The following is a 26,243-nucleotide window of genomic DNA, read 5'->3' as shown; positions in this document are numbered from 1 at the left end:
TATTACTACACACATATGTTCCTTTGGAAATTTCAGTTAGTAAGTCAGGAAACAATTATGTTCCTCGTTGAAATGGGCAAAAGTTGAAAACAGAAAGAACAGCTATCAATACTGGTATTTATTTTGATGCTTACCATACATTCTTGCTGAACTACAAACATGTCAAGAAATGCACGCATGTTTATAAATAAAACCAAGCTCCCTCTACCACAGAAAATCTTTAACATTTGATCTGTAGAAAAAGACTTTATAAGGAAATTGACTTTCTTGCACCAAGCTCATAAATCAGCTTAGGTTAAGCTTCTGTAACTCAAGCCATCCTATTGTGCTCTAGGTGCTGAACATATAAAACAAAGAAATTACAGAATTACGAAATCAAATATTACCAACACAATGTCATCTGAGGCTTTTGCTCGGTGTCTCCTTTGCAGATTTATGAATTACATGTTAGTACTAAGTGCCAGTGACAAGTTAAATATCATCATCCTCAGTGCTTCATAAACTGTGAATGAAGAGATGGCCATTTGAAAGACAAGCAGCTAAGGGCTTGTATACATGAGGAATTTTGCCCATCTATCCAAGCACCAGCTCTCCACATTTAAGCTGTGTCCACCCCACAAATACAGAAATTATGCCACTAAACCTTCCTAGGCAGCATTTAAACATGATGGAGGATTATCCTGGGGGCAATAGAAAGCATTTAAAGATGGATACAATGGTTCAAGAATCTCCATTTCACGACCCTTCAGCAGAACTCGGGCTCCCTAGCAGCAAGTCCTCCCAAAACATTACTAAAGAAATTGAACCCAGCCTTGCACAAGCTCATGTCAACAAGCTGCTGCAGAAATCAACTTCAGAGAGGAAACCTTTGACCAAGGATCTAGTCAGGTGCAGAGGAGCCCATGTGTCATGTCAAATCTTTCTCCAGTTGACTATCTCTCCCTGCATGAAATCTAGAAAGTTCACATCATCTTTTAATGGTACATAGGAAAACGTCACGTGAAAAACACAACCTAGAGGTCTGTTTAATTGTCATTTAACAGGCATGGTCACATGCTCCAAAAGTAAACAGCACAGAATGAATGTAGCACATGCTCATCTAAAACAGAGATCTAGCAGCTGGCCGCCCTGCAAATCCTGATTTGCTGCATACTGTCAGCATGGAAACAGGTATATAATGCTAAAGGCTCCCCTTAAATTCCTGCTGGCTTGGCTTTGTCTCCCAAGAATATCCGCTTGGCCTGGGGGTATTTTTAATATCTCTTTCTCCAGTTTTCATCCTCTTTTCCCCCTCTTCTTTGAAATATGCAAGTTAAAAAGCATTTGTTTAATACATTTGAGACAAGTTTTAACAGAAACTTGAAGAACTACACACCACGCCTCAGGAGCTGGCTGGAAATTCTGCACATGTATTAGAAAGCAGCATAAAGAGACACAGGATAAAGGACAGCTGCAAGCATTGTTCTGCATCAAACTCAAACGAAACGGCACACATACACACAGCTACCACGAGGGAATTCCGGCCCAACAAAAGCCTGTCTAGTACAATGGCCAGAGGCTACAGATCCGGTTCATTTCACTGCGTGAATGAGAACAGCTCAGAAATGCAGGCTGCTCCTCCAGCCTACGAAAAGCATCACCACAGCCAGGGATACCTCCTATGCTATAACAAAAATATTTTATTTCTTTCTGTATCTATAATATATAAATAGATGATAATTCATTTTTATTAATGTAGCTAAATAGATTTTATGAATAAGTTATTTGGAGAACATTTTTTCTAAGTTAGTGAGTGCTGTTATATCCAGTGAAGAAAATCTACATGAATGGTCCTTTATATTACTGTAATTATTGAGCAGCCAATTATGGAAGTATAGGTAAGTTTTCATGCCGCCAAGAGATCGGTTTACACATGATCCACATTTTGCACTTGTTTGAAAGTGAAAATGCATCTCCCTTTTCCAAAGGTTCCTCTCCTTACGTACAACACCCACCCCTCGGTGACATATGCAATCTTCCACTCATCACTGACAATTTAAGCAAAAATGATTGGCACCATATCAGTCAAACACTCCTCATCAGCAACCCTTAAAGTAAACCAAAGCCATAGTAACTTCCATATCAAGTCTTAACTCAATCCTCATTAGTGCAACTCTGACACAAAATGTTCCTACAGGCAAACCATTTGTAAACCAAGCAAGTGTAAAATGATTAAAAAAAACACACTGCATGGAAAAATCCCAAAGGATTAGTGTCAGAAAGTATTTGGCAGCAAGAGATTGGAAAAAACAAGAAGGCCTAACAGAAAAGAGTGGCTAACGCCAGTCATTCCGTTGAACGCTGTTAAAGTAGTACTGCATCAAAAAGGTTTTCGTTATTCAAGCTTTTCATCTCCTTCCTCCACGTCCTTCAGATTGAGCACTTCCAGCGTTCCTTTCCCTTTTGTCTCACATCGGATCAACTCATCAATCTCTCTGAAGCAGCCCGGGTCAATAAGGCACACCTGAAATATTTCACATTTAATCAGTCAAGCAATAATACTCAATTTTCATCAACAACTTCTCATGACCTAAAATTCATTTTCATTTAAAGAAAGGTATTGTTTAGTTACTATAGGGACTTGACAGAATTGCTAAGCAATTTTTATCAAAACTTCTTTTATCAAAGAAGTTTTGCATTTCCAGCACGTTCAGCATGCTGGACATGATGGTTTTGACAGTTAGGTTGCTAGATTCTAACTTGTTCTCAAAGATTCTTACCGATTGCAAGTTTTCCTTTACCACAAACTGTTTTTCAAATAATTGACTATTGTCAAAATACAGGCCTGATCCACCAAATAATTAACAGAAAAATTCCATACAGAGAAACTTATGTATTTTATAGGAGAATCACTGCTAAGAGAAACTACACTGTGCTTCCCCTCAGCCTGAACCTGCAATCTCTGTACACTAAAGGCTACTTTCAAGCTTTCAGTACGATTGTGTGACATTAAAGACTACAAACCATGACTCTGATTTAGAATCTGTGGCACCCTTGCAGTTTATCTAAACAACTTCCCTATGCTAATTCTTGCTGTAGTATGGTATAGTCAAATCAAGTATGAAACCCAAGGTCTGCTTTATTGCTTACAATTTCTAACTGATCGTGGAAGTCTTCATTCTCAATAACTTTAATCAGTGGCTTGAGCTTCTCTTTGAGTTTCTTCCCCTCCTTTGCTGGAAGAATAAATCGTAACCTCATGTGAGCACGTTCAATTTGCATGGTCTCCTTTAATTGTCTGATCACTTCCAGTGCCTGCAGAGACATTGAAGAAAGAAAGAGGAGCATTTATTCACTTGCTTAAAAAGGCCACACAGATCAAAACCTCCATTTTTCTGTACTAGCTTCAAACATTTCTCAGTACTATTCACTGGCACTCTGCTACAGGAAGAAATTGCAATTACGCTGGTTTGTTAGACTAAAAAGAAAAGGCAGAGTTATGCCTGATGGTGGTCACTTCAAATACTGAAAAAACATGCCAGAAAGAATGTTCAATAGGAAATAATATTAAATGACAGTCATCCTACAGAACAGTAGGAACCCATATGGCTCAGATGTATGGACTAATTTACTACCTCACTTGAAATAAATCATAAAACATTTATTTCTGTTCCAGGCATATCACTGATGCTGCTTTAATTAGTTTTTATCTTTCTCCCTTCACTGAACAGTTAAAAGACAAACTACAGGAGCTTCAGAAGCTGCTTGCACCCAGCATTCAGCTGCCAGCCAGCCAACTAATCCTTCTGCCAGCTTTTGACCACAAGGCTGTTTTCATTCCTATGCAAATGCTCATAGAGAAATCACACTTGATGACAACACCTCTGAGCACAAGCTGACTTTTAGAGAATACTAACCTGTTGCTTTGTGCTCTTGTTTGGTTTGACAGAGTAGTGAATATCCTTCATGGCTCTCTCTATCAGGATTACTGTGTATGGCCTCTTTGTCTCAGGATTCACACATTTGTCAGCCACAATAGTTGCGATGTCTCTAAACATCTGCTCCAGCTGCGTCTGTCGTTCTTTGTCTGACACCTGCAACTCCCCTTTTGATAAAATCTGCAGTTAAAAAATACAGAAATTGGTTAGCAAGTATTGCAGATCTGGCAAAAAATTGAAAACCCTTGCATGACAAATTTAACAGTTGCTTGAATGGTTTGGTTAGACATGAAATGCTGAAAAAAATAACCATATAAGAATGTGTATTGTTACAACAGACAACACTGGAAAGATGTCAGAAAAAAAACCACAACCAACAAACACCACAGAAGCACTAAACTACAAAAAGAAAGGCACAGGTTTAGTTAAACTGTCATCACCCACAGCAAGCCCACAATCTGTAACGTGCCAAGAAGAAACTAGATTTGTTCTTAACATTTAATTGGACTCTCCAAAATAAGTGACTACCCTTTTCTTTTCTCTGCATCCTTAACGGCCAATCTTTGATGGTAAATTCTTCAAGGCTCACCTGGGTCCGAAGAGATCAGCGCATTAAGGCTGTATGCTATCAGAGAATCATCTAGGTTGGAAGAGACCCCCAAGATCACCGAGCCCAACCTCTGACCTAACGCTAACAAGTCCTCCGCTAAACCGTATCACTAAGCTCTACGTCTAAAGGTCTTTTAAAGCCCTCCAGGGATGGTGACTCAACCACTTTCCCGGGCAGCCTATTCCAATGCGTAAATGCATGAAATGCATAAGACTTGGATGAATGTATGATATAAGAGAATACCAGAGAGCTACCATCCCTCTCTACACATTTTTTAACAAACCAACAATGATTTCGCCCACAGCAGCACTGTGAGCCCTCCATTAACCAACCAACCTCCCACGTCTGCGCGGCGTTCACGCCTCCCAGCCGTAACGAGCCCTGTCAGGGCACGCTGCGAGGCGCGGGACCTACCATCTTACAGATTTCCGTCTGGTCATCGGTCCCGAAGGCCCGCACGAGATCCTCCTTCCTCGCCACCTGCCCTTTGGACACGTTGACGAACACCGTGTGCGTCTGCAGCACCTCGTCCAGGTCCTTCTCCCTGCCGGCCGACCGCAGCGTCAGGGGGCGGCGGGGACGGGCCGAGGGCAGGGCCGAGCCCGCTGACAAGACCCGGGGCGGCCCGGGGGGGGAAGGGGGGAGGCAGGGGATTCTCCCCCCACCCACAACCGGGCCCCACGGAGCCCCCCTCAGAACCGGACCCCCTCAGAGCCACCCCCGCTCGCCGGTCCCCGCGGGCGCTGCCCCCTCACAGCCAGCCCCCCCCCGACCCGGACTCACGCCCCGCTGCGCCAGCCCATGACTTTGTTGCGGTAGCAGGCGATCTCGAAGCGCTTCCCGCCGCGCCGCGCCCGCACCACGGCCACGTTGGTGAGGCGGATCTGGTTGGTGGGGGTGAAGATGGACATGGCCGAACCGCCGCCGCCGCCTCGCTGCGCCACACGGCCCCGCGGGAGAGGGCGGCGAGAGGCGGGGCCGCCCCGCCGTGCACGGCCGTTGGCCGCCGCGCCGCCGTCCCCGCCCGGTGGTGGGGCGGCAAATGGCGTCCGGAGGGAAACGGAAGGGGAGGGGGCGAGGGGCCGGGGCCGCGGCCGCGTGGGGGCGGAGAGCGGAGGTACGGGGGTGGGTGTTGGGGGGCTCTCGGCGGGGTAATTAGTGGGGGGGGGGGCTTCGGTGGGGGTAATTAGCGCGTGGGGGGGGCTTCAGCGGGGCGATTACTGGGGTAATTAGCGTGGGGGGCTTCAGTGCGGTGATTATTGGGGTAATGAGCGTCGGGGGGGCTTCGGGGGGGCGATTGCTGGGGTAATTAGCGTGGGGGGGCTTCAGTGGGGTGATTATTGGGGTAATGAGCCTGGGGCGGCTTCCGTGGGGCGATTGCTGGGGTAATTAGCGTTGGGGGCTTCGGGGGGGTGACTGCTGGGGTAATTAGCGTGGGGGGCTTCAGTGGGGGCGATTATTGGGGTGATTAGCGTGGGGGGCTTCGGGGGGGTGATTAGTGGGGTAATTAGCGTGAGGGGCTTCAGGGGGGTCATTATTGGGGTAATTAGCGTGAGGGGCTTCAGGGGGGTGATTAGTGGGGTAATTAACGTGAGAGGCTTTGGGGGGTGATTAGTGGGGTAATTAGTGTGAGGGGCTTCAGTGGGGCGATTATTGGGGTAATGAGCTTGGGGGGGCTTCGGGGGGGTGATTAGTGGGGTAATTAGCATGGGGGGCTTCAGGGGGTGATTATTGGGGTAATTAGTGTGAGGGGCTTCAGTGGGGGCGATTATTGGGGTGATTAGCGTGGGGGCGTCTTCAGTGGGGGCAATTATTGGGGTGATTAGCGTGGGGGTGTCTTCAGTGGGGTGATTATTGGGGTAATTAGCGTGAGGGGCTTCAGGGGGTGATTATTGGAGTAATTAGCGTGGGGGGGCTTGGGGGGGTGATTATTGGGGTAATTAGCATGGGGGGCTTCAGGGGGGTAATTGTTGGGGTAATTAGCGTAGGGGGATTTCAGGGGGTGATTATTGGGGTAATTAGCATGAGGGGCTTCAGTGGGGTGATTATTGGGGTAATTAGCGTAGGGGGATTTCAGGGGGTGATTATTGGGGTAAGTAGTGTGAAGGGCTTCAGGGGGTGATTATTGGGGTAATTAGCATGGGGGGCTTCAGGGGGGTAATTGTTGGGGCAATTAGCAGGGGGGCTTCAGTGGGGTAATTAGTGTGTGTGTGGGGCTTCAGTGGGGTAATTATTGGGGTGTTGGAGGCCTTCCCTGCCTGCAGCACCTGGCACCCACCTGTGGCATGGGGCCGGCAGGGAGCGGAGTCCCCTCACCCTGCTTCTCTCAGGGGTTGGGTGTCGCTGGCCTAGGGGAAGGAAGGCTTTAATCTCGTGCTGCGAGCAGCAGCCCGGGGAGAGGCAAGATAAAGCTTCCAGCTTCTTCAAGCTTTCTGTGTTCCTGCTCTTGTTAGACGCCTGCCAAAGCAGAGTGCAAGAGGCCTGCAGCCTGCTTGGTGCTTCTCAGGCAGTTATGTGTTGCACATGAGCCTTGTTTAAGCTCTTGAATGTTTTGTACCTGATAAGTAATCACAGGGGCCACACAAGCAGCGCCCCTGGCTACAGTCATGGTGTACTTGGAGTTTTAAAGTCAGCTCAGAACAATTTTCACTGTTCCAAATGAAACCTCACCCACATGATATAACCCCGGGAAAGTATTTGTGATCGAATCCAGATTTCAGTCTGGCCTTGATGCTCTGTACCCAACCTGTCGTTGTAATCAGTGTAGCACCTTGTCTGTGCAAGCCAGGGCTCTGTTTCCCAGTTAGCTCTGGAGAATGATTTCCCCCTTGATGTGGGATTTTACAGCTCCAGAGATCTGCATGTGTTGGGTCTATGGAAAGCTAAGGTCTGTGAGGTACACTTGATGTTTAACAAGGATGTTTTACTTAACTTTCAGGCAGTGGCGCTGCGCAAGTATTTCCTGCCTTTCCTTGGGACAGAACCTGCCCTAGGTAAGAGAAGCCCAGCATTGCAGTGTGATTTCTAAAATGTTAGCTTGGGTAGGCAGGTGAAACTCTGTGTATGCACCGCTGAGAAGGTGAAGGTCACTTACTCAGCCGTAGTGTTGTGTCTTCAGCCAGAAGCTGTTTTCTGCAGAGCCTGGGAATAGCTGATGGCATGAGTCTGTGGGTGTCGTGTGACTTTTTTTGTGTGCTTATTCTAAATTCATACTGAAGGAATCTGCTTTTGCTAAATCTGTGATTTATTCTAGATTTAGATGTCTCAATGGATATGTGGAACTTTTCCTACACTTGCCTGGCATCCTTGTGGCTGCACAGATTTTACATCTATTCTGTTATTGCTTTGGGGATCAGTCTCTGGATCGTTGTCCAGCTCTTCACCACCAAAAAGAAGGTAACTGGAGACTTGAGCACGTTTGTCTGAGAAAAACCCAAAACTTGTGTGTGGGAAGGAGTAGGTGCCAGGTGAAGGTACCCACTGGTGCAGTGAAATGTGGCACTTTGCTGTGGGCCCACCTTGGTTGTTGTAAACCCAAAGTGTGGTTTAGTTTACCTGACAGTTACAGTTCTCAGTCTGGATTGCGCTGTGGGTGTGGGTAACTAGCCGCCAGTGCTGCTCTGAGGTTAGAGCAGATTTTGTCTGAAAACCTCTCACTCTGATATGGAGAAGTGTTAGCGTGGACAGCTCTGTCACTTCAAGTAAGTCACTCTGTTTGCGTTCAGTGTTTCAGGTTAGCCTTTCCGGTGACCTTAATGAAAAGATTGAACTGGTTTTAGGATGGGAGTGGGATTAGCTCATTCAGGAAGCTAAAACCTTCTCACACACACGAGTGAAGTTCTGCAGCATAGGGTGGAAGAATCACTTCTCAGGTTCTGCTGAATCCTGCTGCCTCCCTGATGTGTGAGATGGGTTTACAGCACGGCCTAGTTCAGTGGAGTAGTTACTAATGCATTTCTCTCTGAGTGTGTGAGAAGCTAAAATGCTTTGACTGTTGCGTTGGTATAGTGCTGGGAGGCTGGTTACTGGCTTTGTATTTTAAATGCTTTGGGGAAAACGGGCTTAAGGACACTTAAAGGGGTTGAATGAGACAAAATGCTTTTTTTCACAGGGTGAAAAATCCAATGGGAACCTGTTTTCTGAAGTAGTAGAAGAAAAACAAGCAAATGGATATGCTGCCCTGCAGGCGAAAGAGGTCTATGTTGCTGGCATAAAAATTTTCTATGGGTCTCAGACTGGCACAGCAAAGGTATGTTACTGTTTTTTTCCACATGCCTGAAGCTGATAGAAGTATTTCCGAGATTCAGGTATGTTGCTTGCCTTAGGAACACTGTGCCATGTAAAAATCTGAAAGTTTATTGGAAAGTTCATTAGCTCATTAGAAATCAGTGCACAGCATGGCAGATAAGTGAAAATTATGTTTAAAACAAACAAAAAACAATACAAAGCCAAACCAAAACAAAAAAACCCAAGTCTATTCACTTAAAGTGGGGTAAGTGGTAGAGACGCTAATTATAAGGCTTAAAACTTGCTGTTACAATACACTCTTAGTTTGCTAGCAGGTATTCTAGAGAGAAGTGCTGCTTTAGGTACTTTGTTAAAAAGAATGAATTTGTATGTATGCAAATCATGAGCTATTAGCACTTGTAAGTCTTCATTGCTCCTTCACTTTTTTAATCTGAGAAATTACAGGTGCAGTGTGTAGTTATCAAGTGTCATTGTTCTTTCTGTGCTGGGAGGTGTCTTGTGATTGGACACGGCAGAGCTTGTTTCATGCTTCCTGTAGCTGGGTTGAAGTCATTCATAATTTTCTACGTTTCTCTTCTCAGAGATTTGCGAAAGGCCTGGCTGAAGCAGTTATTTCCCTTAATTTGCCTGTGGAAGTCATTAGCTTGGGAGATTATGATCCAGATGACTGTCTAGCAGAGGAGGTATGTAATAAATACAAACTTTTCCTGGTATTGTCAAGGATCTTTTCCTTTCGTATTTCTCTCTTGTTATCCTGGAAATCCCCAAAGCTGTGTGTTTGCAAATTGCTTCTCAAACATAGGTGAGCATAGCCCTTCAGCCCTCAGCAGTAATCTTGAAAGTTACTATAAGAGCATCATCTACAATATGTTGATACTGACGCTGATTTTGTATGAGCTGGTTCTGTAACTCAGGAGTGAGTTACATGAGAGTATCTGCACCTGGTCCCCCTGTTCTCTCTGAGAGGGTACACCTGGGGAAAGCAGAGAACAAATAGTGGTACTTCTGCAGCCTTTGAAGACTTAAGAAAATTCCTGGGGGGCGTATTTATATTGAATAATCTGTGATGGATTTTTTTCTTCTGGAAATATTAATAGTTCCTTCTTGCATCTATGGGAGACTTTTATCCCTGCAAGAGTATAAGAAGCTGTTCATTGGGGAAGAGGGGGTGGATGTCAGTTTTACCACTGTCCCTGTTATGTAGGGGGAAGACAGCTTGATTTCCCTTGCCTAACTTAAGATGGCTTTGCATGGAGGATGGCTACTTGCTACCATTGGTTTTATTACTTGCAGCATTCTTAACCCACATAGTATTAAAAAAACCAAACAAACCACAAAACAACTTTTAACTTCTTCAAGCTGTCTTTGTGTTACAGCTCTTCCTCATGCTTCCAACTGTCTGCTATAGCTCTTCCTCATGTAAAGTGCTCTGATAATCAGCAATTTTTTTTCTGTCCCATTCTTATACATTAGACAACCAGCAGGAACATTTGTGTGTTCTTGGTAGCTACGTACACAGACGGACAGCCAACTGAGAGTGCCGCATGGTTCTGCAAGTGGTTAGAAGAGACTGCAAATGACTTCCGCTTTGGCAAAACCTACCTGAAGGGCCTGAGATATGCTGTGTTTGGCTTGGGAAACTCAGTTTATGTTGATCATTATAACACGGTGAGTATCCCCATTACTTTTCTGTTCCTCTGAATGGCTAAATTTTCCTAACTGCAACAAAACTGAGTGACACCAGTAGGTCGTTAGGGTCAGGTGGAGTTGTGCTATCATTTTGAGAAGACACTGATATATTACCTGGTGTGGAACTTAAGGTGTGAGAATTCAGCTCCTATTACAGCATTTGTGTGGACTTGATAGGAGCTGGGTTTAGGCCATAGGCAATGCAGCTTTGAAACAAGTGTGCTGTCCTGTGAAATGGGAGAGAGATGAGTCCTGTAAGCATGGCATTAATCTGAGTGGTTTTGGTAGTGACTAATGAGAACACATTTACCAAATCCTTATTAAGTTAATTTCCCAGCTTTGAACGCTTTCTGTCAGTGCATGACATTACCAGAAGCCTTTTAGCTTGCTGCCTTTCAGTTTAGAGCACTTTTCTCAACTTTTCCAGTATTTTGCTGGATACTGTGGTTCTATTTCTTAATGTAAAATACGTCAGTATCTAGGCCTGATAATTAATCTCTGAAGTTGAAGAAAAATGGGATGACTTGCCACTGGACTGTTAGTTTTATGTAGCTGGGAGCCACCTGAAGTGTCATGCATGTAGACATCTAAACCAACAAGCACCTCACAAAGAAGCTAGTTCTCACACCTCACTTACTACATTGCCATGATAGCAGGGGTATTTACAGCTTGAGGGTGCTCGGCAGTGTTCAGACTGCCTTGTGGCCGTGCTCTGATTCAGCTGGTTAGAGGGAGTCTACAAGTCCGTGTCTTGCTGTCCTGCAGCCTGTGTAGCTAGTTTTATTTCCAGGCTTGATCCTTGCTTTCTTAATTGCCTGTTACTTTTAAATGTCCTTTTGACTTCTATCCCATCCTAGGTTGGAAGAAATATTGACAGATGGCTGTGGATGCTCAGTGCCAGCCGTATCATGACTCGTGCTGAGGGGGACTGCAACGTGGCCCAGAGCAAGCATGGCAGCATTGAGGCTGACTTTGAAGCCTGGAAAACCAAGTTCCTCAATTGTCTCCAGGCCCTCTGCAGAGGGGAAAGGAAGCCCTGCAGTGGGAAGTGCAAGAAAGGGAAGTGCAAATCCCAGGGGAAGCAGAGCAAGGAGAGCTCAGATCATGAACACGGCGCATCAGAGTATGAGAATGCTGAGGTAGAGCCAAAATCCACAGGTCCTTATTTCTGGTTCAGTGCTTGTTGGAGTGTTGTCTGACTCTTCTCCTTCATCCCACAGCCCAGAGAGGTGCTGTGGGGGGCTTGATACTTCCTTATGGAGTAGAGGGATGAGTGACAAGTAGAATAAGTAATCCAAAAAGAAGGACCAAGGATTAGTGGTGGGCTTAGACTGAGCAGCCTCTATATGATGAGGGAGCCGCCTTCCTGAGTGGGAGGAGATGCATGCTGTGACAGATGCTCCAAGGGAGCCAGTCTTTGCTTTGTCTCACAGCCATATTGAAGCCTTTAGCTCACTATGAGCAGGTAGCATGCTCCCAACTCGGTGAAGCTCGGGCACTTTGCATCCCAAGGATTTTCCAAAGGCATTGGGGTACTGTTATCTGGGCGAGTCCTGTACCTCCTTGACTTTATCTCCCTGTAATCACTTCTGGCATATGCTCAGGCCTGTGGCTAGTGGTGTCCCCCAGGGGTCAGTACTGGGTCCAGTGCTGTTCGACTTATTCATCAATGACCTAGATGAAGGGACAGAATGCACCCTCCGCAGGTTTGCAGCCAATACAAAGCTTGTCGGAGTGGCTGACACACCAGAGGCCTGCGTGGCCATTTGGAGGGACCTGGATAGGCTGGAGAGGTGGGCAGAAAGGAACCTCATGAGGTTCATCCCTGCAAGTGCAGGGTCCTGCACCTGGGGAGGAATAATCCCAAGCACCAGTACAGGCTGGGGGCTGACCTGCTGCAGAGCAGCTCCGCAGAGAGAGACCTGGGGGTTGTGGTGGACAAGTTAACCGTGAGCCAGCAGTGCGCCCTTGTGGCAAGTAGGCCAATAGGACCCTAGCCTGCATCAAGAGGAGTGTGGACGGCAGGTCGAGAGGTGATCCTCCCCCTCTACTCAGCTCTGGTGAGGCCACATCTGGAGTATCGTGTGCAGTTCTGGGCTCCCCAGTACAAGAGGGACATAGAACATCTACAGCAGGTCCAGCGTAGAGCCATGAAGATGATTAAGGGACTGGAGCATCTGCCCTATGAGGAAAGACTAAGTGAGCTGGGCCTGTTTCTCCTAGAGAAGAGGAAATAGAGACTGATAAGATCCCCTCTCAATAAATACCTGAGGGGACAATGTAAAGAGGATAGGGCCAAACTCTTCTCAGTAGTAGCTAGTGATAGGACAAGGGGTAGTGGGGTATAAATTGAACCACAAGAGGTTTCATTGCCATATGAGGAAGAACTTCTTTATGGTTCAGGTATGGTTCAGTACAGAGCACTGGAACAGGCTGCCCAGAGAGGTTGTGGAGTCTCCTTCTTTGGAGATATTGAAAACCTGCCTGGATGTGATCCTTTGTGATTTGTTCTAGGTGACCCTGCTTGAGCAGAGGGGTTGGACTAGATGATCTCTGGAGGTCCCTCCCAACCTCAACCATTCTGTGATATTTGTTGATGGCAGGTTTTAATACGCAGTCCTTTATTGCTCTGCATGCAAGACCCAGAGCTGCTGTGGTACTTAATCCTTCCTGGATGTCATTTATTATGGGTTGAAAATGATTGCTATGGCCATGTAGAATTCCTTAGGAAAACAGCTCTTCTGGCTGAGGTGGTTTGAGGATGCCGGCTGCTGCAGGAACAAGAGGAATACATCTTCATAGAATCATTAGGGTTGGAAAAGAGCTCCAAGATCATCCGGTCCAACCATCACCCTACCACCGCTATCACCCACTAAACCATGTCCCTAAGCACCACATCCAACCTTTCCTTGAACACCCCCAGGGACGGTGACTCCACCACCTCTCTGAGCAACCTGTCCCAATGCCTGACTGCTCTTTCTGAGAAGAAATGTCTCCTCATTTCCAACCTAAACCTCCCCAGGCCCAACTTGAGGCCATTCCCTCTTGTCCTGTCACTAGTTATTTGTGAGAAGAGGCCAATCCCCAGCTCCCCGCAACTTCCTTTCACTTTCAGGTAGTTGCAGAGAGCAATAAGGCCTCCCCTCAGCCTCCTCTTCTCCAGACTAAACACCTCCAGTTCCTTCAACCGCTCCTCACAGGACTTGTGTTCCAGGCCCTTCACCAGCTTTGTAGCCTTTCTCTGGACACGCTCCAGGGCCTCGATGTCCTTGTAGTGAGGGGCCCAAAGCTGAACACAGTACTCAAGGTGCGCGCTCACCAGAGCAGAGTACAGGGGGACGATCACCTCCCTGGTCCTGCTGGCTGTACCAGTCCTGATACAAGCCAGGGTGCCGTTGGCCTTCTTGGCCACCTGGGCACACTGCCGGCTCATGTTCAGGTGAGCATCGACCAACACCCCCAGGGCCTTTTCCTCTGCACAGCTTTTGAGCCACTCTGTCCCAAACCTGTAGCGCTGCATGGGGTTGTTGTGGCCAAAGTGCAGGACCCAGCACTTAGCTATGTTGAACCTCATCCCATTGACCTCTGCCCATCGACTGAACCTGTCCAGGTCCCTCTGCAGGGCCTTCCTACCCTCCAGCAGATCAACACTTCCCCCCAGCTTGGTATTGTCTGCAAACTTACTGGAGGTGCACTCAGTCCCCTCATCCAAATCATCAATATAGATATTAAAGAGGATGGGCCCCAACACCGACCCCTGGGGAACACCACTCATGACTGGTCACCAGCTGGATTTCTCTCTGTTCAACACCACTCTGGGCCTGGCCGTCCAGCCAGTTATTAACCCAGCACAGAGTGTACCTGTCCAAGCCATGGGCTGCCAGCTTCTCCAGAATACTGTGGGAGACCGTATCAGGGGCTTTGCTGAAGTCTAGGTAGTCTATGTCAACAGCCTTTCCCTCATTCACCAGGCAGGTTGCCTGGCCATAGAAGGAGATGAGGTTGATCTTGTTGTTACATTGGTGCAGTTATGCTGTACCTTGGCTGTGTACAGAAAGGAAGACAATTTTTCTGTTCCATGAATAGTGTGATGTGGAAAGCAGTTCTCTCCCCTGTTTGTTCAGGCCAGGGGTACTTGGAGGAGTTTAGGCTTCCAGACTGTCATAGCACGCAGCAGGAATCAGACCTCTCTGTGTGACTTCTTAAGTGATGACACAGGGAAACAGAGCATTGTGGATTTGGAGAGAGGCTATCTGGACTGGGTTGTAGATGGTCTGTGTACTACTGAACTGTTAGAAATAACCTTGGGGCTATTTTCAGGTTTTCTGTTTAACACAGCAGATATGCACCTATTTTTTCTCTCTGGTCTCTTACGCAGGCAGAAGAATTGGTTGAAACCAGTAGTGAGGAGGAGGCTGATGCTGAGGAAGTTGGAGGGACAAATTCTGTCATTGATGTTGAAGATCTTGGCAACGTCATGAGCCACATGAAGAAAGCCAAGGTACCGCTACTGCAGCAAGTATAGAAATGCCGGCTCTTTGTCATTGATTCAAATACTGTCTGCTGGGTTCAAACCTGTAGAGTTTAGTTAGAGTAAAACATGAACTATTTGAGAACCTGTCCCAAACACAGAACATACTTATAGGTATGTCGGGTTTAGGTATTGGCTACCTGGGTTTGGCTTGTTCATGAAGCGAATGCTGCGTGGTAACGCATTGTCTTCAGTTGAGAGAAGTTACTTTCACAGTGAACATCACAGATCTGAAAGTACAACTCTGCCATTGTGATTTACGGTCCAGTATCAAAACACAAATCCTGTTAAATCTGGCTGTGGGTACATCAGCTGAAATGCAGGCATGCTATATGCTGGCATGTCATGGCAGGGAGCGGAGCTGGGTGGTAGCAGTGCAGGTGCAGTGGTAACAGACTGCTGTAACAGCTTCTGCATCTTGCTGCTGCCCTAAGGTCAGGTGATATCTGTCCCCATCTCAACAAACCTACTTCTGTCTGTAATTACACCTTTCTTACCTTGCACAGCTCTGTGGTATGGACTTCTCACAGCTTTCTTGAACCTTAGCAATTTCCTTAGCACTCGGAGCCAAGGGTATGCAGCTGGGCCATAGCAAGGCAAGTCTTGGGTTAGAGGAAACTGAATCCTTTGGAGGTAAGGAAACTCTGAGGGCAATACGGGGATCTCTGATCCTTACCGTTTGGAGTGGGAAGAAGATAATCTTGCTTATAGTGAAGTCTGACTCTAGGAGAGTAGCCCTGCTAACGTGGGCGTTAGTCAGACTGTGTGAGAGCTTCCATCCCTGACTTGCCTGCTGTAGTTTCCAAGAGAAGGATGGATGAACTGTTTGTTTTTCATTTGGTGGTGGGGAAAAGATCGATCTCTTTCACAGTAATTGTGCTGTGAGGTGGCCCATTTTTTTCTCTCCTGTCTGTGCTTGCCACTAGAGGTCACTGACAAGAAAGGAACTGTGGTTTCTGTAGCAGCATGCCGTGTGAGGTGGTTTGAGACCAGGGAAGGAAGGGGCCTACCCGTGTGTGAGGGGCCTGTGTGTGGTACCTACAAGGTATTCACAGCACGAGTGTGAATCTGTAGGTCAGGTTCTTGTGCCTCAGACCTAAACAGCCTCTCTGTCTGAGAGGACAGCTTCTGTCTGAGCACAGGTGCTCATTTGGAGCTGCGAACTGCAGTCTTCTGATCTGCTGCCTTTCTCTCGGAGGAGATGACAAACAGCTGTTCGTCCCTGACAGCTAAGTGCTGCCCTTTTGCTTCTGCAAATAATTAATCCTTAAAGTGCGAGTCACCTCTGTGTTTGGGACCATGGCAAGGATTGAAAGTTCTTGTGCATAGGCGTCCTGGCTCCTTTTGAATGTGAGCTGTTGTCAGCTGATGAAACAAAGGTCAGCTTTTCTTTGGTGCTGACACCACTGCACTACTCTAGACTTGTCCTAGGATTTTGGATTTGTTTCGAAACCTTAAAAGGTGTGGTTCTCATTACTGGCCCCTTTATTTCCGTTTTGTGTGGCTAATCTGCCTAGCTGCTGCAATTTAGGTTGCTAGCTTCATGTTTCTGTAACCAGAGCAGGTAATGAAGAAAGGGCCTTCAGTGGTGACTTCAGCGTTAATCCTCAACCCTCTTGAATAGGAGTGTCGTTTCCAGGGTGATGGCAGGATATTGCTGTGTAAATATCTCATGAACTGATGGCTGTCCATATCATTAGCTGGGAAAAAGAATGACTTTGTCCTGGTGGAGAGTCTCCTGGGGAATGTGCGCATTGACTTGCCAACAGGTTTATGCAAACACTTGAATTGTAAAATGATCCCTTAGGTGCAGTTATTTACTGTAACGAAAATAAATGCTGAAGACTTGATATGAAAGAGCAGGATGATCTGCATTTATGGAAGTAATTCATCATGATTGGGCTCTCTTGCTCCAAGGCTAGAAGATACAGTTGTTTAAATGCAATGCATCTTAGTTTCTTAAGTCATGTTCTCACTTTAGTGGCTATGAATTTGTGCAACAAGGAATTTTTTTTCAGATAAGTTGTGTCGTCCCCTTCAGTCACTTTTTCTTTCTCACAATGCTGGACTGTGTAAGATCAGTCTGACACTTTAGTTTTACACTGATGTAATCTGTTGTCTTGCAGTAATCCTTACAGATACAGGCAAGTGCTTTGGATTTCTCTATCTGAACTACCCATGTACAAGCCAGTGAGTTTAAAGAAAACGTGGGTATTTCAGGGTTATATCACAAACACTTCATATGCAGAGTGTCTTGGGTTTGAAATACGCTTGGCAGTTTCCAGCATGTTTTTTTGGGATTTCAGTGTTGTATATTAACTCCTCCGCTTATGGGAGATAGAGTAGAAGGTTCTGCCTTGTGCAGTGCAGTTAGCTTCTTGAAGTGTTTTTTGATTGAGCTTTGATCTTTTGGAGGCATGTTGCCATTTATGACTAACTGCACATCTGTCTTATCTGCTAGTGATTCTCACAATTCATTGTTGGTTTGCTTTCTGTGGGATAGCAGAGTGAGGCTGTAGAGACAAGCATATCTAATGAATGTTTACTCAAATATCTGCAGGTGATAGTAATTTAATTTTGCATCCATCTCCTATTACTTCGTGAGAATCTAGACTGGATTGTTTTACAGCTTGTTTTGTGTGTGTATGCTTACAGCTGTCTTTTTTGTATGCTTCGGCTTACTTGTGTTTTACAAAGTGTAGCCTAAGGATCTGAGACAAGTACTGCATTTTTGCAATTGTTTGGATCAGGCAGATGGATCCAGGAGTACAAGGTGTGAATGCCTGAACCTATCTTCCTGGTACAGTTGTAGTTATTACACCCTATCCCTTGGAAAAGAGAGATTTTTAAGGAGTTAGGAATGAAGGCATGTTGTTCAAGGTGATGATGTTTACCTTCTACACTTAATACGAGCCCAAAACTTGAAAGACTGGGGTATCAAGGGGATATCATTCAAATATATAAAATGATGATTGGTATAAAGGGAAATTCCACGCTTTATTGAATCTTCTTCTGTCTCATGATGACTATTTAATAGCTTCTGAAATCCAGCACTCTGAGTAATGCAATTTTTTGGACCTTGCTACCACAAGAAATTGATGTGGATGATGCTTAGTAGGATTCTGAGCAGAACTCTGACCTTTATATCAGTGTGGATGGCATCTAAACTTTAATGAAGTGCTCAGGTGTGAAAGTCCAGAAGAGTGTAATGCAGCCATGGCCCAGAGAGGACTGGCAGATCAATCCATCACCGCCAGCTCTCTGGTTGCTTCTCTTGGTGTCTGATGATTCAGGGCTGTGATGCTGGGCTGGGGGACGCATGGATAGCTAGGCTTAGTTCTGGATTTTCTCTGCATCTGTTTATTCTGGCTTGTTGTTTTTTAGGCTGAGAGTCTGGGCCTGTTCTCCAAAGTGCTATTATGCAGCAGCAGAAGGCAATAGTTCTTCTTAATGGGTTTCGTAACTAGTAGACTTCAAGTTGTACACTTGCAGTACACTTACCCATCCTCCAAAGTCATTGACACCCCCTTGAAATATATTTATCAGCTAAAATGTGAAATCTAATGGGTATGTTTGTGGCCTGCAAGACTGTAATTAATCACAGCGACACCATTTCTTAATGTAGATTATCTCCCACAGCTGGGAGATTGTGATAAACTAGAAAGACAGATCAATCTAGACTGGTTCCAAGGGAATGAAATGGCTTTATTAACCTTCATATTTAGAAACTGCAGGCATGAGTAATAATAATATCCTAATTTTTTTGGATGGGTTGGGAAGTAATCAAATGGGCATATTTTGTTGGCACAGTTTAGAGATTAATGTTCTGTTTTTTCAAACAAAGTTTAATGAAGCTGATAGTCACGTTTGTGATGTAAATACAAAGGAAGGGGGTGTGAGAACAAGATAGGGTTGACTTTATAGGAAAGAAAGCAAGCCCAAGAAAGTCTGTTCAAGAAGTTTGTTTTATTGCTGTTTGCTGCAGGGGTGGTTTCTTGATTATTTTTTTTTTCTTCTTCTGCACCCCCCCCGCCTTTGGCTCTCCTCTCTAAAAGGTCCATCCTAATGTTAGCTGTTCACCACCACTAGGATAGTGAATCGCATTACCCAGTGGTTCCTAAGAGCCTTTTGTAAGCCATGGCAGACCAGACTTTTCTGACCCTTGGTGAAGAAGCTTTTAATGGGGTTGACTGGAGTTTTACATGAAGTGAGACCTAAGTTTTAAGACTTAGGAATTAAATATGAGATTTACAGACAGTGTTGCATGCAACTTTGATACAAGCAGAAGCTTCTAGAGCATGCAAGAGTTGTTAGCTGTCTTTTAACTGAATTGAATGAGGCTCGGTATTTAATTGTCAGATTTAGAAATGGTTAAAAATGATGTGTGCCTTTAGAGCTCTCCAAGAAGTTTCTCTAACTTTTAATGGGTGACAGATTTGTAGAGGAAAAAATCACTCTTATCTTCAGCAGCTCAGTCTCTGGGCTAGATTTTGACCTCTGCTACTCTGGCTCAGAATTCAGAGTGATCCTACATCTTGAAACAAGCTTTAAGAAACATCATTTCCCTGTTTAGGGATGACTGCCAGCACTGAAATCTGAATTTGTCCAAGGGACACTTCACCCTGTCCTTTTCCTGTGTTCAAATCTTTCTTTATACCTTGGCTGATGTGAAGAATTATAACTTGTAAACAATGTAAGGTTTTGAGGCTTTCAGTTTCCATATAGAACCTGGGAGCACCCAAAGAAATAGGTAGGAAAAAGGAAAAATACTTTAAAGGTTACTTCTGACTGGACAGTCTGTCTTTGACATGCAGCGTGATGCTGGCTTTCCCTGATAAGCCTTTGTAAAGGGCTTTGAGATCGGAGAGTAAAGAGCCTGATTTCTGTGCTGGTTGGTAGATCCCATACCCCTCACTGCTCTTTAGTTTGTTGTAAATTAGTCAATAGAATCACAGAATGGTTTGGGTTGGAGGGACCTGACAGACCATCCAATTCTCAGCCCCCTGCCAAGGGCAGGGACGGCTCCCACTAGACCAGGTTGCCCAAAGCCCCATCCAGCCTGGCCTTGTGCACTTGCAGGGATGGGGCATCCACAGCTTCTCTGGGCAACCTGTTCCAGGGCCTCACCACCCTCTGAGTAAAGAATTTCTTCCTAATAACTAATCTAACTCTACCCCCTTTTAGTTTAAAGCCATTACCCCTTGCCCTATCACTACACCCCCTGACAAAGAGTCCCTCCCCAGCTTTCCTGAAGCTCCCTTTAGGCACTGAAGGGCTGATGTGAGGTTTCCTGGAGCCTTCCCTTCTCCAGGCTGAAAAACCCCAGCTCTCTCAGCCTGTCTTCATAGGAGAGGTGCTCCAGCCCCTTGATAATTGGGTAGTAATGCAAAGCTGTTAAATATCAAACTTCAGAAGTGTTTTAAGTCCACCTGAGCATTGGATTTAATCTTTATTTGCAGCCTTTTCTTCTCTCCATCTGTTGTTGGAGAATATCAGGGTGTTCCCTGCAGCAGCCCAGCCCCTGTGCTTACCATTTCTTGCAGAAACTTTGTGCTGTGTTTCTTCAGGTGTTTTTTTCCTGTGGATTTTTTAAGATTCTTGCCAGGCAAATAACACAACTGAACAGAAGTCTACAAATCAATGCATGGAACAATTATCTGCTGGTGGTAATTGCTGGGAGAAGCGTGGAGGAAGTGACCTGTTGCTGCTGTATCCAAGGAGTGACTAGCATAAGGACGGCAGCAGATGCTGTGCTCCAAGCCAAATAAATGTGTTTGGATAAGGTGTTAAGAGGTACTGTAAATGCATCCATGTTCTGCTAGATGAACGCTGCAGATCGGTTGTTCAGCAGTGCAGCTGCCAGTAAGCCTGTCCACATGTAGTCTCCAATCAAACCTTATTTATTGCGACTTCCCAGGGGTCAGAATAGATTGTAAGTGGCTCTTGACTGCAGGAAGTATACAGCCTCCAGCTTGTTCAGTGCCCTGCTCCTCTGCGTGAAGGACAGCACCCCTTACAGACAGTGGGAGCTGTTTTGTCTTTCCTGTTGCAAGGTGAGCAATGATTTTGTTTTCTTTGACATTTGAGCTGACAAAGCAGGCAAAGTTTGAGGGATGCTCTACGGGGCTCTTCGATGCCTGTTTTCCCAATTGCTAATTGTCTAGTTTGTTTTCTTACAGTCAATGAAGACTTACTATGGTAGAAACCAGGTAACTTCCTTTTGGGTTTATAGTTATTACAAGAATATTATATGAATTAAGAGTACTTTATTAATCTTGTGTCATTTATCTAGTAATTCTGAGAAGGTGGCTAGTGCAAATCATCTGGGACAGAACTGTTAATTTGGCTGCTTGGAAGACATGGATATACTTGGGGAAGTGGGAGGAAGAGCAAATAGGGACTTGTTTGCTGCTCTCCGATTAGCTCTGGCTCCTGCTGATCATGAGCTTGAATGTGGTCTTTGGCTGAATGGTCTTCCTGAGAAATCCAACCCAAGGGGGGAGTCGTGCTTGGGACTCTCATTTCCCTAGGGAAAGTGTCAAGCGCTTTTGCCTTTTAGCACCGTTTCATAACCTGAATGATCATTTTATGGTTAAATGCTTTCCTGCTTGACAGGAATTGTGAAGACGAAATGCAAGCTGCGTCTCTAAGGTAGTTACGGGAGCTGGCAACTTCTCTTGCTCACACCTGACCTGTGTCAGTGCACTAGTCTGCACTGAATGCCTTCCCTTCTCTGGAAGACACTCAGTGTTTCTAATACAAAAGAGCAGTATGGAGTCCAGCCAACTTCATTGCTTACAAAGGTTGTCCTTTCCAGACCAGGTATTGATAGTAGGAAACGTGCCTCTAGCTGGTATTAGCTCAGATTGTTGACTGGAGGCTGCTTCAAACATAGCCAATGATCACAGAATAGAAATTCCTAACTCTCTTTTTGAATGTGTGCATGATGTTTTAGCTGCTTGAAAGATTGATGTTGAAGTGAAATGTCCTTTTGTCCTTTCCCCCCCCCCCCCAACTGTATGGAAAAAGAAATGGAATGGAGAAGTCTTTTATGGAGCCATTTAAAAAAAGTGTGCAAAATATGGCAAGACCCTCAAAAAAAAGTGTGCTTACATGTTCTGTGTGTGAAAAAGCGAAGTGGACTGTAGCAGAAAGTCTTGCTGGCTTTAGGCTGAGCTGAGCACTTCAGGACACTTGTTAAATCTCGTTTCCTAGGTTTTAGTTTTGATTATTATAGCACAGAAGAAAGGAATAATGTGAATATATGCCCCAGTTTTCAAATATAAGCTAGTCACTTTTGGGTGGAGACAGACAGACTTTTAGTTTTGATTCTTCTGTTTCCTTTGAAAAATCAGTCTTTATGGTGTGTCCAAGGAAGCTTCCCAAATCAAACAAATGTCGACAGAGTCATGAAGTAGCACATGAAATGCAGACATGGTTTAACTACACCTTGTAAAAACCTTCCCTACAGCGAAGCAGTGATATTATAGCTCAGTGAAGCAATCTCAAAAACCCTTTTGTAGCCCTGCATATATACTTTAGAGTTGTGGTCTGGAAATTTTTGTCCTTGAGGATTCTGTCTGATGCTGTATTACAAGAAAATGGACATTGGTGGGATCATTCATCTTTCTGTGCTTCACGGAGGGTGTGCTGTGCCCCTTACAAGCTGATTCAGTTAGGTAGCTGCATAATCCTTCTGTCGTTACTTGTCTGCTTGAGGTTGGGTTTTAAAACGAATCCTCAGTGCTTTTGTGTGTGTCCAAAAATCTCAGCGCTGACTCTTCAAACAAAGAAAATGCAGGATTCCCTCAACAGGGCCTGAGCTGCAGTTGTGTTTGGATAGCAGCCTTTCTTTGGATGGCACCCAGTACCTGCTGCCTGAGAATGATGCAAGGGGCCTTGGGCTATTGTATAGTGTAGCAAGGTAGGTGTGGATGGAAACTTCTTTCCAGATCTTTACTGAAAAGTCATAAAGGTATCTATTGTAGGAGAAAAGACCTCCTCAGTTTCTGTTTTTATCTATCAGAACTTCTCAGGGGCTTTCTCCACTTTAGGGACACGTCTTGAAAATATGTACCATGGCTCTTGCTTTTGATCAAGCCGCCTCCTATTTCAGTCCACGGCAAAGGAATGGATTGCCAAGTTCTCTGTCTCTCAGCTGTCAGGCTTTTCTCTGTTGTCTGCTTTTTGCTTCGGTTCAGGCTCTTTGCTTAACTGGGCAGTGATGTATGGAGTGGGTATGTAACCTGTGATTATGTAGGCACCAGTAGCTATTTTTAATAAGATTTTCTTGCTGTTAGGGTGTTTGCTGGTTCAGTGATTACTCAATCCAAGTTTCTAATACTTACTTTTGTTCTCACTTGCAAATGCTCAGGGCCATTTTTAGTGATGACTGACAGCAGTTAGAGTATCCCACGGTGATGTAAGAGTGACAGGGCATTTACTCCATGGACTGAGCAGTTCCATTTCTGTTTGCAACCACTGGGCTGTGTGACAGCCAGCTCTCTGTATCTGGAGCAGCAGGCTAGCAGTCTTCTCCATCTGTTCAGGAGCTTCTGTGTGAGCCTATGTCCTGTCCTGCTCTTGTGGAAAGGTTGATCCGTCAGGAAACCAGTGCCTGTAGCGCCAGAGATAGCTGGGCCTGAACCAGGGGAAGCTTGTCAGCTTTGACTATCCTCTTGTCACTGGGGTATTGCTTCCAGAGCGCTGCTTGGTGGAGGTTTCAACTCTTCATTCATGTAATTTGTGAACTTCAATACTTCATTTAACCACTCCCCTGGGAAAGTTTTACTAATGCTTCTTGCTGCCAGGCAGTCTTTTCCTGATAACCTTGCCAACATTTTTCCCTTAGCTCCAGTTCTGTTTCTCATGTCTCCAGCCGCTGATGTATTACTGTTTTCTTAACGTTTCTGCCTTTCATTTTTTAGAAGATCCTAGAGCCTTTTGATGGATGAGGCAGTAAATCATGACAATGCCAGGGTTCCCTCCCGTTTGCCCAGTGAGAGGCAAAGTAGGAAATAAGTTCAGACAGAATTGGGATATATTTTTGGGTGTTTTCCTTCCAGGGGCAAAAACTTCTCAGGGAACGTATTTTTTTTCAGCTCTGGGACATAAATAGAGCCATGAGGCTAAAAATGCTAAGTTAAGTTAGTTTAAGGGAATACTTTTGTGTGGAATTCACACTGAACTTCCCTTTTTCTTTTTTTTTCCCCTGCCCACAATAGTAGTCTGGAAAGCATTTGATGTTTTAAAATGGAAAACACAGACACCAAGCACCTTGATGTCCTGGAGAGAGCAGCTCAAACAAGAGAAGTGGCAGTAGCATGTCCTGTTGGTCACGCTGACCAGATTTGAAAGTGGCTGTGGACGAGTTTCCTAGGGAGATTTGTAGGAAATCCTTTGAAGCACTTGAACTGTGGCCTGTGAGAGGGGCAGCAGCACCTCTGCCTTGGCAGGGAATGCTGAGGTCCTTGTTTGTGTCTGTGCCAGATTTTCGCTGCCTGCGCACAAAGTACGTGCTGCTCGTGTCTGTGCTGCCTGTATGGCAAGAAACGGAAGGACTTTCGTCTTCACTTGCAGAGGAGTCGATCATTAGTCCCTACATGTGGGACTTGATGCCCTTACTCAGACCTGCTTGGATGACAGCAGGCGGAAACTCCTGCAGGCTGCAGCAAGAGCTGTGCTGAACTCTGAGTTATCAAGAAACTGGGAGGAACTCATGGGGCTTCCTGTCTGTGGGCTCTCATCGGTGAATACAGACCAGGGGATTACTTCAGTTTTCTGGCAGGGAAGTATTTCAAGGGCACAAAAAGCTGGCTCTTGTCAGTGCTCGCTTGATTTGTTACAGAAAGACAGTAACTTGCTTTAGATTTACTATGGGACTTCCTGCTAAATCACTAGAACTCCAGAAGTTTGCTCTGTGCAAAGTTAACTTTGTTGTCTGCACTCAAACCCTAAAAATAGATATGAAAGGTTTATTAAGCAAATCAGTGAAACTCACGGGGGTATGAATTCGGTTTCCCCTAAGAAATATTTGAAGCCAATCACTTGCCAAGCAGAACAACTCAGGTATTGCAGTTCAGAGGAAAAAAATGATTATTTTGTTTGCAGGCTTTCACATCAAGATGAAAGGGGAAAAAATATTAACATCCTCTCTGAGGGGGAAATGATTCTTAAAATAAACGTGTTTCTGCCTTGCCAGTAAAGCAATTTTATTTATTTGTTCTTATGTTTAGGTTCTTCTCTCAGCTACTGCAGTGATAGGCACGACAGGCAGGTAGAAAATCGAACTCTAATTCAGAAGGACTTTCCCGGTATCTGAAGGCTGGCTTGGATAGGATGCTGTCTTTGTAGTTAAGTGAATCGCTGCATTTCTTAATATTATGATGTGCTACATAATGCATATTGATTTCTGGGGGGGTTTAACCTGGCATGAGATAGCAGAGTGGATGTGCCAGCATGTGTCTACTCACAAATCCTTCATGGTGTCTTGCTTTGGCAAGCTAATGAATCTGTGCTGGGATAGTGCCTTTCGTTCTTAAGTGGATGGTCGTGCCTAGTTGTCGGTTAAATGATGTGGGAGAAGCTCTTAGTTTAAGAATTAATAGTTAAAAGATGAGGATTTTTATCTCCTCTCTTTCTTATGCATGAGGCTTTTCCAGTAACATTAATATTTTATTTCTGAACAGCCTTGATGCTAAATGATGCTAGGCTTAGTGCTGGGCCCTGCACTCGGCTCACAACAGCCCCATGAGGTGATACAGGCCTGGGGAAGAGTGGCTGGAAAGCTGCCCGGTGGAAAAGGACCCGGGGGTGCTGCTTGAGAGCCGGCTGAACACGAGCCAGCGGTGTGCCCAGGTGGCCAAGGGGGCCAACGGCAGAAACAGCGTGGCCAGCGGGACTAGGAGGGAAGAGGTCTTCACGATCAAAGTCCACCAAGGGGATTGTCCCCTGTACGCAGCACTGGTGGGGCTGCATCTTGAATATGGTGTTCAGTTCGGTGCCCTGCACTGCAAGAAGGATATTGAGTTGCTCGAGCATGTGCAGAGAAGAACAACAAAGCTGGTGAAAGGACTGGAAAACAGGATGTATGAGGAGCGGCTGAGGGAACTGGGGTCATTTAGTCTGGAGAAGAGAGGCTGCAGGGAGACCTCATCACTCTCTGTAACTGCCTGAAAGGAGGCTGCAGCAAGGAGGATATTGCTCGCTTTTCTCAGGTGACAATTGATATGATGCAAGGCAGTGGCTT

The 26,243-nt window shown here is 45.4% G+C and overlaps 2 protein-coding genes across 6 annotated transcripts in view; one reads left to right on the top strand and one right to left on the bottom strand.

The window, feature by feature from the left end:
• Nucleotides 1-103: 103 nt before the first annotated feature.
• SBDS (SBDS ribosome maturation factor) lies at nucleotides 104-5,444 on the bottom strand. Its single transcript, XM_083805811.1, has 5 exons — nucleotides 5,311-5,444; nucleotides 4,942-5,071; nucleotides 3,897-4,097; nucleotides 3,130-3,294; nucleotides 104-2,503 (listed from the first exon to the last, which is right to left on the bottom strand). Exons 1-5 carry the CDS (start codon nucleotides 5,436-5,438, stop codon nucleotides 2,375-2,377), a joined length of 753 nt encoding a protein of 250 aa, XP_083661937.1. The 5' UTR covers nucleotides 5,439-5,444; the 3' UTR covers nucleotides 104-2,374.
• Nucleotides 5,445-5,565: 121 nt separating this feature from the next.
• The window catches only part of TYW1B (tRNA-yW synthesizing protein 1 homolog B), a 107,695-nt gene continuing 87,017 nt past the window's right edge, over nucleotides 5,566-26,243 (top strand). For 2 of the 5 annotated variants that reach the window (XR_014574114.1, XM_083805799.1), the window contains exons 1-8: nucleotides 5,566-5,644; nucleotides 7,466-7,520; nucleotides 7,781-7,923; nucleotides 8,639-8,776; nucleotides 9,357-9,458; nucleotides 10,249-10,443; nucleotides 11,322-11,603; nucleotides 14,843-14,965. Coding sequence is in view for 3 of the 5 variants with exons in the window: in XM_083805799.1 (XP_083661925.1) it covers nucleotides 5,570-5,644; nucleotides 7,466-7,520; nucleotides 7,781-7,923; nucleotides 8,639-8,776; nucleotides 9,357-9,458; nucleotides 10,249-10,443; nucleotides 11,322-11,603; nucleotides 14,843-14,965 (1,113 nt within the window). In the remaining 2 variants the exon portion in view is untranslated. Of the gene's footprint in view, nucleotides 5,645-6,748; nucleotides 6,928-7,014; nucleotides 7,038-7,465; nucleotides 7,521-7,780; nucleotides 7,924-8,638; nucleotides 8,777-9,356; nucleotides 9,459-10,248; nucleotides 10,444-11,321; nucleotides 11,604-14,842; nucleotides 14,966-26,243 lie in introns of those variants that run through there. The other 3 variants (XM_083805800.1, XM_083805801.1, XM_083805802.1) reach the window with 3 other exon arrangements.

Source organism: Anser anser, assembly GCF_964211835.1.
Source record: "Anser anser genome assembly, chromosome: 20".
NCBI classification, from domain to species: domain Eukaryota; kingdom Metazoa; phylum Chordata; class Aves; order Anseriformes; family Anatidae; genus Anser; species Anser anser.
This window is presented reverse-complemented; position numbering and strand designations above follow the sequence as displayed.

What these genes read in the sequence shown, in the direction of transcription:
- SBDS (XM_083805811.1), bottom strand. Translation starts at nt 5,438, where the DNA reads ATGTCCATCTTCACCCCCACCAACCAGATCCGCCTCACCAACGTGGCC. An exon ending in ATGGGCTGGCGCAGCGGGGC is followed by an intron (nt 5,072 to 5,310) that starts GTGAGTCCGGGT and finishes GTCGGCCGGCAG; the next exon opens with GGAGAAGGACCTGGACGAGG. An exon ending in TCCACGATCAGTTAGAAATT is followed by an intron (nt 2,504 to 3,129) that starts GTAAGCAATAAA and finishes GAAATATTTCAG; the next exon opens with GTGTGCCTTATTGACCCGGG.